Genomic DNA, 11,325 nt, shown 5'->3' on the forward strand with positions numbered 1-11,325 from the left:
GAAGGGTTTACACAAGTACATAGGTTCAAGCTCTCCTTTAGTGAGTACAAGTGAATGATTTAGTACAAATGACATTAGCCAATATTGTGGGAGAATGATCTCCTTTTATAGAAGATAGTTTCTAGCCTTGTTCTGACATTGACACATGTCGTGTTGTGATTGGCTTCTTATGTTGACACGTGTCGCGCTATGATTGGCTTCTGATGTCGACACGTCTCGCTCTGTGATTGGCCTTCTGGTTTGAGGGAAACTCTTCTGGGTCCTTGACGGTATAACGTTGACCGGTGCTCGGTAGTTTCGGGATTGGTCAAGTATGGTACAAACAACAATCTCTCCTCAAATAAAATGTCCTAAATCTAATCCCCACCTTCCTTCTGAATATGGCTAACCACCAAATTCGTCCATCCCACAAGAAAACACCTCAAATCGTTTAATTAATGATAAAAGGCGAATGAAGAAGATGGTTGAACTTTGTAAGTTTATTAAGTGTGCTGTTACCACTTAGTCCTGCGATATAGTGGTATTCCTCTTCACTTGTAAGTGAGAGGTCTTAGGTTCAATTCTCACCAAAGGCGAAGTTGAACCACATTATTATGGCAAACCCATTGTAAGGCTTAGCCCACTCCACACCACATTTGCATAGATACAATCGTTTGTTCAAAAAAAGTTTGTTCGTAAGTTTTTTGTATATTTACATTTTTTTTTCTTTGGATTAATTCTAGCCGTTGACATCCAGAAATTTTTTTTAATTCAAATGCACCAAATTGTGTCAAGTGGTACAATATATAATTTTCAAAATTATGTTGTCGTTGGAAATCCAACGATCCAGATGAGAAGACCGTTGGAAATCCAACGGCTAAGAAAGGCAGCTAAAGAGAGTCGTTGGGCATTGTAGTGAAGCACATGATGGCCTGGCATGAGTTAGCTAGACAGCCCAATGGGCTTGGTGGAGCCCAGCAATAGCCTTCCATTTTTTGGACCGCTGGACGGGGGTTTTTGGGGTTGGGGCAATCAACCCAATTGTCTAGGCTTTTGGGTTACCGTTGGGGCTGCTTTAAGTATAAAGTTTTAAGTTTAACACTAGTGAATGGCGAGTATGACTAGTTTAATGTGTGACTTATATTCCAAGTTCCCTGACCCTTATTGTAAATATATTGTTATATAAAAAAAATTACAAATACGGAAAAGAGAGAAAAAATTAAAAGATTCAGCCATGGCATATAAAGAAGTCAAAATTATACCAAATCACTTCATTGCATAGCATAGAAAAACTCAAGTCATATAAGAAATAGCTAGCAACAATATTCAAGTCATAGTTTAAATTTGAGTCTCTAGAAAATTGTTTCAGTAGTGCTCTCTGGAGATTTCATTGCTGCCTACGTTGGTTTCCAGCTTCTCCTTGCTGACTTTGTTGCACAAAGCTTTACGTTTCTTCTGAGTCTCGGTTGGGAGCTTCACCTCAGTTGCCAAACCAACAGCCTGAAGAAATCTTATCAAGTACCAAGTAGTATCAATCTGCCACCATTCCAGACCTTGTCGAGCTGAGTATTCAAATGCATGGTGATTGTTATGCCAACCTTCTCCGTGCGCTAGCAAACCAAGTAACCTAATATTTAATTAATTAAACAATTCAAACTCTCATTACTTGATTTATTATACGTTAAATTAACCATGAAAATTGGAAAATTAGAAGGTAAAAATACGTACCAGTTGTTTCTTGATGAATCTCCAGTATGCCATACTTGCTTTCCCCATTTATGACAAATCGAGTTTATTGAAAACGTAACGTGAAACTGATACACAACTCTCACACCCTGAAAATTGCAAGGAAATTTCATTTTTCTATAGTTGTATTCTGGATTTAATAAGGAAGCAATTCACCAAATGGAAAACAATACTTCTAGGCAAGTTTACCATGCCCCAAACGAGAAATGGTAGTCCTCCTATGGCATACAGCAGAACTCCAAGAGCCAATGAGTGAAAGGGGTATGTGCAATGAAGAAATACATAGTAGGGCTGCTTTTTTAAATCTCCAACGTTGTCTAGTCGTCCTTCATACTGCGAAATTTTGAAATTGATATGTTATTTGATTTTTCTTTTTACTAACAACTATATATAAAAAATGATACCTTGGATGCGGTCCCTAGTCTTTAACACTCTTTGATTAAAACCTTAATGATATTCAAAATTTGATCAAAGTCCCTTGACTTTGTACACCTCATTATATTACTATTAATATTTATATTTTTATAGTTTTGACATTAATTGTTTGATATTTTATGAGATTTCTAATCCTATAAATTTAAAATACCTCATTATAATACTATTAGAAACAGCTACAATAAAAAAATTCAAACATTTTAATTGAATATAATGGATAAAAACTATGTAACAATAAGAAATAATAAATGGCAAAAGAATGTATCCATAGTGTTAAAAAAATTGGTACATTTCACATATAACAAAGTGGTACATTAATAAAGAAGAATGGGTACATTATAAATAAATTAGGGTACAAATAAAAGATTGAAAAATTATGAGTACAAATGAAATTTTAAAAAATATAGGCGCAAAAAGAAATTAATACATGGGTACAAATTAAAACTAAAAATAAAATACTACAAATTAAAAAAAAAAAGGTTGCAAATTAAAAGTGGGTACAAACTAAAAGTATGAATATATGATACAAAGTTTAGCCATAAAACATAAATATACCATATGTAATTTTTCTATCATTGATTAATTATACAATGTCACGTGACGGTAAACACAAGGGCACAAATACAAATAAAACTTTAAAAAATATGGGCACAAAAAGAAATTAATATATGGGTACAAATTAAAACTAAAAAGAAAATTGGTACAAATTAAAAAAAGGTTTGTAAATTAAAAATGGGTACAAACTAAAAATAAAAATATATGATAAAAAATTTAACCATAAATATAAATATACTAATTGTAACATTTTTAATACTAAATGAATAATTTTAGGTAAAAATAATTTTTTATTGAAATAATTAATGATGTTATTAATACCCAAGGACCTTGATAAAAAATTGAAAAGAAATAAGGTTTTAATCAAAGAAAAACTAATGAAAATAACTTGAAAACTTTGAGTTTTAACGATAAGGACAAAATAAATTGTAAAATGAATAGTACAACGATTGACTTTTTAGTGTAAAAATGTGATTTTTCGTTAAAATGAGTAGTACCGTGGGCTTTTCGTTAAAACTCTCTTTAATCAATGAAATAGCAAAATAAAGGATGAGAACTTAATTTCTCCTATAAAAAAATTGCAACGTTTCTTAAAGACACAAAAGTGATCATGTTTGCTGACCATCCTTTAATACAAGTGGTGATCAACTTTTGTGTATGCATCACGGGTCATATATATATATATAATATATATAAAATATAGAACTCTAGTATAATTAAGGGCTTAATCAAATAATATTTATTTTAAGCATGAACGTCATCATATATAAACTACAATTGCTTATTTGTACACGAGAGGTGTGTTTGTATGGGAGAGATATTAAAGAGAACGCATACACTTCCAAATCGAGAACGATAGTCGAGGATCCATCCAATATGACTAAACCACAATCCTTTAACAATGGGGCTATGAGGGTCGTTCCATGTATCAGTAAACTGGTGGTGCATCCTGTGAGTGCTCACCCATTCAAGCGGACTCCCCTGCAAACCAAAACCATAAATAGGTTTTCTACTAAACCTTACAACAAATTAAGATAAAGATTTTTAGGTCAAATTAAAATTTGAGTGTTAGCATGCGTCGTCCGCATAAAATGAGTTGATAGTAAGCCGCTAATGTATATATGTGTCTTACAATGCATTAGTGGCTCTATCTGAGAGCGAGGGAGTTTAGAACAAACCTGAAGTGCGAGAAGCGCGCAATAGGCAAAAGAGTATTCGAGCCACTTGGGAAGCTTGAAACTTTTGTGGGAGAGATTTCTATGGTAAGATAGAGTCACACCCACACCGGAGATGGTATTCAGTGCGACGGCCAACCAAACTGCACTCCAGTTGAAGTGGAATGGAGCTAGAAGAGCAAGGCAATGCAAACCAAAAATGACAGCCACAGAGCCCGCGTCGAGGAAGTTCCATTCCCTCCCAAGAAGTTGGAGCCGCCACTTGGCCAACCAGAAGTACCACTCCAGCATTGCTATTGCGTCTGCTTCTTTTCCTTTCTTCATCTGGAGGCTGTAGCTATACTAATTTTGTAGGGAAATACAAACCTAGCCACTGAGCTTGTTTTATACAAACCCTAGCCAAAGTCAATGGAAGTGATACAAGTCACGTGGCGTGCACCCATTTCTCTGCAAATAAAGTTTTTAATATATTATATTCACACACCTCAAATTACTTCTCCCAATTTGATAAAAAAAAATTTAAAAAAAAAATTACTTCCCTCATCTCCTTTTAATTTTTTAATATTCTTCTATGAAGTGTTAGTGGTATGTAGAAAATATTAAAATATTAAAAATGTATGAAAGAAGTAATTTAAAGAATGTGAATATAATTTCTCTAAATCTTTATATGAAAATGGACTGCATGGGAATGCGTGGAATGAAACAGAATATTTTCCATCCATTAACTATCACCACCAAACCTTTATGTTTTTGGTCACCAAACCGTCCAAATCTTATCGGACTACAATTTAATTAAATTTGTCAGACTGTTAATTATTTCAGTCAAAGTATGAAAAAAAATTTAATATTTCACTTTAAAATCAATAGACGATACAAACGCAACCCCACTAATTTATAAGCCAACGCAAAAACTATTTGTCCCATAAATGCACGTAATTCATTCTCAATAATTCACTTTTCGATCATTGGTTTTTAACACAAAATATAACAATTAATTTATTTATTTTTGTTTTTATAAATACCAAATCTTTTTGCTTTTGGCAAAATTGTAGTTGATCATAAGTTGAGACCAAGTCCACCCCTAAAAATGCGCTAGCATCCAGCCATTTAGGTTGGTTTGAGAGTGAGGTGCTTAAAAAAAAGCATCCATAAAAAAAAGTTGTGAGGATTTTAGGTGTTTGGTAAACTGAAAAAAAAGGCTTGTTTTGGAAGCTGCTGTGAGAATAAGTTGAAATCAAATAAAAAAGCTGAAGCTGCTATTTGCAGCTTTGGAAAACTGGCTTTTTTTCAAAGCACACGGAGCTATAGTGCTCCTTTAATGAAAATACCCACTATCAGACTGCTTTTTTTTTTTTTTTCCAAAAGCACTTTTACAAAAAAGTTTACCAAACACTCTGTTGATTTATTTCACAGCCGCTTATTCTCACAGCACATCCGCTTATTCTCACAGTAGTTTTTTTTCAAAGCACATCAATACCAAACCAGCCCTTAATTCACTCAAATGAATAGTGATTGACCCTAATAAAAAGGAATTGGCCAAATGCATCTCCACCCATAAAAAATGTGTTGGCACAAAGTCTAGTCAATTCGTATTAAAATATTATTATTATTTTTAATAAAATAATTAAAAAAAATAGTTTTAATTTTAGATAGGATTTTTAACCAATCTTGTCACGCCCCGATCCCGATATACGTCCAGGATCGACACATGACATCACCAAATACCCGTATCTCAACCTACCCCGCCTCCGACATATGTACATAGCATAATTCAAGATCCAAATCTCATAGAAATTTTTGTATATTTTATGGTTGCATCTAACCTCCTCGTTAGACTGCCTACGTACCCTCAATAGGGATCAAGTCATTCGTAGTTCATTGTTTCACTACAATCGAATATTCATCACATAAAACGTTTTGTCCCAACAATATACCACAATGCGTATTATGCGATATATCAAAGAACAACGACGAAACAAACATATTTTCTAGCCATATTTATCAACAAGTCTAATCATAACAAATACAATGATATCCAACATAACAATCCCACATGACGATTAACATTTCCACTTCATCCATCACATAAATCATCATGTTTCACATATCACCGCAAATCATAGTATGCAACATCTCAAAGAACGGTCAACGAAGCACAAAGTTATTCTCTAGCCACATTGGTCAACAAGTCTAATCATAATGGCAACAATCACAACCAACATCATTCACAATCACATCAATCAATATCACATATCATAGACCGAAATGCAGGGCTAGAGCGACACAGTTTGGCCGAAGACTACATTTCTGGAAAAGGGGATTTTGGACCATCCAACAGAATCAAAGCACCAAAGGGGACTCCGGACCATCACTCAATGGAATCCAAATCAGGATACGATTCTGAACCATCACTCAACGGAATAGCAGAGTAGAAGGGATTCCGGACCATCACTCAACGGAATCCAAATCAGGATACGATTCCGAACCATCACTCAACGGAATCCAAGCAGAACTCAGTTTTAGACCATTCAACAGAACTGAACGAAAGTCCAAGAAGCATAACTACGGCTCGAAGGAACAAGACATGATTCAAGTTAGTCAATTCACGAAGACTAAACGAAACGAAACAATATCGAGCAACAAATCCCCATCACAATGGGTTATCGGTCTATTACCAGACCTCACATCACCCAAGCAATTCAATAAGAATTTCAATCACATGACACAACCATTTCCAATACACAAGTTAAATCACATTTCACTACATCATACCAATCACTATGTTTCCAACATTATATCTCAATCCATAGCTTGTAACATATCAAGGAATCACAAAGCACAATATTAATATTTAATTATGTTAATCAATCAGTGAGATAGCATATCATTTCACGAATTTAATTAAAGAACTCTACATAATTCCCTACTTGGGTTATGAATAATAACATGGTAATTCTAATTTGTATTCACAAGATCCATTGTGGGTAATTCCCATTCACTCGAATCTAGGGTTCTAGACTAATCTTATGGGAATTATCGAAAGTAAGGATTCCGGTACCACTCAACGGAATCCAACAACATCGGGTTCTAGACCACTCAACGGAACCAAAATATCAAGTTGTTTCTCACAATCTACTCAGACATGTTATAGGTAAAATCAATGCCTACATCATAGAAATGGTGCACTGGCCAAACGGAACTCGGATAAGCTACGGAGCTCGGGTGAGTGACAATAATTCAAGTATGAGATATTCAATAAAAGCATACCATTGATCACAATTTATAAACATCAAGTATAGAATCATGCTTTATGGAATCATAATCAAGTCATTGAAAACTCCATAGGAGTCCCCCAACATCCAACGGCTTTTCCCATTCAACCAACCAAGATTCCCAAAAACCATCGTTCATAAGTGCATTAAAAACTAGGGCTAGAGGGACGCGGTTCGGCCAAAGCCTACATAAGTAACCAAATAGGAAGTGGCCCCCCCAATGTGAATTAACCAAGCAGAGTCACTCCTACAACTGTTAGAAAGTGATCACCCAATGCGGATTAACCAAGCATGATCACTCTTAAGCATACATGACCATAAGGATCGCCCAACGCGGATTAACCAAGCGCGATCCATATATAGTATGGTCTTCCAATGCGGATTAACCAAGCAGGACCACCAGTGACCCCCCAATGCGGATTAACCAAGCAGGGTCAAGATAATCAGGTAGGTAGTGATCACCCAATGCGGATATACCAAACATGATCACTTATAGAATGCGTATGGTCCCCCAATGAGGATATACCAAGCAGGACCATCAATGTACAACTACTACATGGTGTAGTAAGATCAACACACAACCCACGTACCCTGATCTCATCCGTTATGATTTACATCGTAATCACTTGCACTATCAACTTCTCATGACCACTATCTTATCATACAAGCATAAAAGTTCTACATAAACTTCTCATAAGATTTTGGGTTCACATCGTCATAAAAACAATCATATACATCATACTAATCATACATATCTAACCACATTTCAGAAACGTTTCCAAGCTACAGTCAATTCACAATTAATAAACATAGATCGATGCTAAAAAAAATAAAGATAAAAATTCAATAGAAAGTACATTTAATAAACACGTATAACTCAATATGGTGCCGCTAATACATATATCGAGACACGTCAACTGGAAACGACACGTCATCGTGATGAGCCAACTAAGCTCCATCAAGCCTCAACAACAAACTAGAGATAAGCGACACCCTAGAGTATAGCACGTTGACTAGAACATCAACCGTCGATAAGTTAGGTCCATTAAGGTCAACATCCTAAGGTTATTCAATCCGGAAGATCCGCACATCGGATTTTCGATCTGTAAGTTCTCAAAGGTCCAACAACTGACAACTAGAGTGTTCACAAAATTGTACAACAAACCAACGATCGGATTGTCATCAATCACATAAATAAGTGGCGGTCCAATTTGATTACCACACCAAACAATTGAATTTCAGGAAACCAAGCTAGACATAGGTTCACAAGGTCACTAAAAGGTATTTGGTACTTAGACAACACTCGTGGACGGTCCCACGCACCGCCACACGCGGGTTAGTCAAGGTGGAGGGTTTAGAAACCCCAAATTTTCAATATTAACTAAATAAGATCAAATTTATGTGGTAGCTAGAGCTCAGCTAGGGAAACACTTCTCACAACTAGGCCGACGACAAATTCTAACCGGAAACCGCCCAAATTCACCGGTGAAAACCGGATTTCTAAGGTTCTACACACCCAACTCTAAAATGAATACGAAAGCACAAACTAAGCATACCAATTTGAAGATTATGAAGAGTAGATGAAGTTTCATACCTCACTTGAAGGAAATGGTTGCCGGAATCGCCGCAAAAATGACAAAACTGCCGGAAAACCCATGGGACTTTGCTGCCTCGAACTGGAAAAATGGATAAGAAAATGGAAAATCTAACACTACAGAGTTGTAGGGCTCGTCAAGAGCTTTCCATAGACACCAAGATCATCCAAAACGGAGATCGGATGAAGGAGATACAAATGGGTCAAGTTTGTGGTTTTATGGGTCGAAAACGCCCTAAAACGGGTCAAAAAAATCAGACCCCTCCTTCCTTTTTTTCTTCAGAAAACTCCCCCTTTCTAATTGGTCCCTCCCTCTTTTATTAAACTCCCTTAACCTTTAACCCATATGTGAGAATTACATAATTCCCACAATCTATAGTTCACAACTTCAAACGTCTGTAACTATACCATTATAACTTGGACTCGCAAACGGCTTTCGCCTATGCGCTCATGGCTTCGAGACCTATTCGAAAACATTACTTGTGAGCTCAAAAGGTCAACGAATTTTTGATAATTACCTTCCAAACTTCAAACTTCGTAACTAATTTATTTAAAATCTAAATCCAAATAAATTAATATAATTTCTCAAAAATAATATAAAATCTCAATAATACAAATATGTAGATTATAACAGTGAAATCCAGGAACGGGATTTCACAAATCTTATCACACCACGTGTCATTATCCAAAAGTACTATTTTGTGGATAAATTTCCTATAAGATTTTAAACAAATCTCGACATGCCACATGTCACTATTTGTTTACAATTATTTTGCCAATATTTCGATAAGATTTTCAACCAATCTTGTCACGCCACGTGTCGTTATCCTAAAGTACTATTTTGTGGATAGATTTCTGATAAGATTTTCAACCAATCACGACGTGCCACGTGTCATTATCTATTTACAATAATTTAGCCAAAATTTCGATAAGATTTTCAACCAATCACGTAGTGCCACGTGACATTATCTAGAACCTCATCCTTTCTTTTTTTGTCCATATAAACCCTACATCCATCCTAATTCATACACCAAACTCAAACTAGTATAAAATCATTCTTCATTGTTTTTAAATCTTGAGTTCTTACAATGTCTTCTTCAAGGAGATTGTATGAAATTGATGAGCAACAGAAAAAATTGTTGGTAGAACATGAAGAATTCTTTAATCTTGAGGAAGGTGAAGATGAGGCTTTCGCAATGGAAGAGGATGAGGATGATGAACATAAAAGGTAGAGAGCCTCACATTCCTGTCATGTCATGGAAGCTATGGGTCAGATATCCAAACCCAGACATGCGGCAAACTTGGATAGAAAGAGGGAAATACGAGGTAAATATCTCTTGGAAGATTATTTTATCCCCAACGGTTTATTCCCATATCATATTTTTAGACGTCGTTTTAGAATGCAACGAAGTTTGTTCAACAAAATCATGATTACTATTTGCAACCATGATCCATACTTTGTGCAAAAAAAAGAAGATGCTTTTCATGTTCTAGGTCTTCTTCCTGAGCAAAAAATTACTGCTGCCTTGCAGATGCTTGCATATAGAGCATCTGGAAATCAAGTAGATGAGATAGTAAGGATGGGAAAATCCACTATTATGGAGTCCCTGATGAGGTTTTGCTCCGCAATCGAAGCCCTGTACTGCAATGAATACCTTCGGAAACCCACGACAATGGACATGCAAAGGCTTCTGAAGAAGGGTCAGATGCGAGGCTTTCCTAGCATGATTGGAAGCATCGACTGTATGTACCAGACCTAGAAAAAATGTCCAAGTGCGTGGCAAGGAGCTTATGTGACAGAAAATGAGTCAAAAGTATCATTTTGGAAGCGGTGACATCATTTGATACATGGATTTGGCATGCTTTTTTTGGTGCTCCAAGAGCTCAAAATGACCTAAATGTCCTTACCTAATCTCCAGTGTTCGACGAAGTGCTGCAAGGAACAACACAAAAAGTTACATATTGGGTTAATGGAAATAAATACGAAGGAGCGTACTACCTAGAAGATGACATTTACCTAAGGTGGACAACATTTGTCAAAACAATGTCACATCCACAAAATCAAAATGAAAAACACTTCATAGGATGTCAAGAAGGGTGTAGGAAGGATGTGGAGCGTTGTTTTGGTATCCTGCAAGCTCATTGGACGATTGTCAGGGCTGCTGTCAAATTGTTTGATGTCGAGGCTCTTCGATCCATCATGATGACGTGTATCATTCTCCACAACATGATTATGGAAGATGAGTATGATTATGATGCCAATGATGAATACGAGCCGGACATGATGAACAACTCCAGAACATGTATTTATTGTGCTCATAACCGCACCAAAGATCTCGTGCAACACGAGCCATTGGAAAGGGATGGACGTTACAATCAATTGATCATTGATCGATACACTGCAATGCAACGACCATACATGCACTTAAGCCATCAAAGTGAGTTGATTGAGCACCAGTGGGGATTGAAACAAGGTAAAGAAACTTAAAGGAGCTTGTGGGCGAAGAATAAAGTTCTTAGTTTATTTGGTGTGTTTATGTAAGTTTTATTTGGTGAGTTTATGTAATTT

The 11,325-nt window shown here is 35.9% G+C and overlaps 2 protein-coding genes across 2 annotated transcripts; one reads left to right on the top strand and one right to left on the bottom strand.

The window, feature by feature from the left end:
• Positions 1-1,235: 1,235 nt before the first annotated feature.
• LOC103404955 (palmitoyl-monogalactosyldiacylglycerol delta-7 desaturase, chloroplastic-like) lies at positions 1,236-4,246 on the bottom strand. The gene is made up of 5 exons (XM_008343914.4): positions 3,894-4,246; positions 3,553-3,696; positions 1,915-2,058; positions 1,708-1,814; positions 1,236-1,606 (listed from the first exon to the last, which is right to left on the bottom strand). Exons 1-5 carry the CDS (start codon positions 4,212-4,214, stop codon positions 1,345-1,347), a joined length of 978 nt encoding a protein of 325 aa, XP_008342136.3. The 5' UTR covers positions 4,215-4,246; the 3' UTR covers positions 1,236-1,344.
• A 5,598-nt stretch (positions 4,247-9,844) lies between these two features.
• On the top strand, positions 9,845-10,516 carry LOC139193333 (uncharacterized). Its single transcript, XM_070816324.1, has 2 exons — positions 9,845-9,984; positions 10,144-10,516. Exons 1-2 carry the CDS (start codon positions 9,845-9,847, stop codon positions 10,514-10,516), a joined length of 513 nt encoding a protein of 170 aa, XP_070672425.1.
• Positions 10,517-11,325: the final 809 nt, after the last annotated feature.

Source organism: Malus domestica, chromosome 17 (genome assembly GCF_042453785.1).
Source record: "Malus domestica chromosome 17, GDT2T_hap1".
NCBI lineage: Eukaryota > Viridiplantae > Streptophyta > Magnoliopsida > Rosales > Rosaceae > Malus > Malus domestica.

Excerpts from the sequence above, each read along its gene's own strand:
- LOC103404955 (XM_008343914.4), bottom strand. The coding sequence starts at position 4,214 with ATGAAGAAAGGAAAAGAAGCAGACGCAATAGCAATGCTGGAGTGGTAC. Across the intron at positions 2,059-3,552 it reads ATCGTTCTCGATTTGGAAGT|TATGAAGGACGACTAGACAA; the intron begins GTATGCGTTCTC and ends AAAATTTCGCAG. Across the intron at positions 1,607-1,707 it reads GATTCATCAAGAAACAACTG|GTTACTTGGTTTGCTAGCGC; the intron begins GTACGTATTTTT and ends ATTAAATATTAG.
- LOC139193333 (XM_070816324.1), top strand. The coding sequence starts at position 9,845 with ATGTCTTCTTCAAGGAGATTGTATGAAATTGATGAGCAACAGAAAAAA. Across the intron at positions 9,985-10,143 it reads GAGGATGATGAACATAAAAG|ACGTCGTTTTAGAATGCAAC; the intron begins GTAGAGAGCCTC and ends TCATATTTTTAG.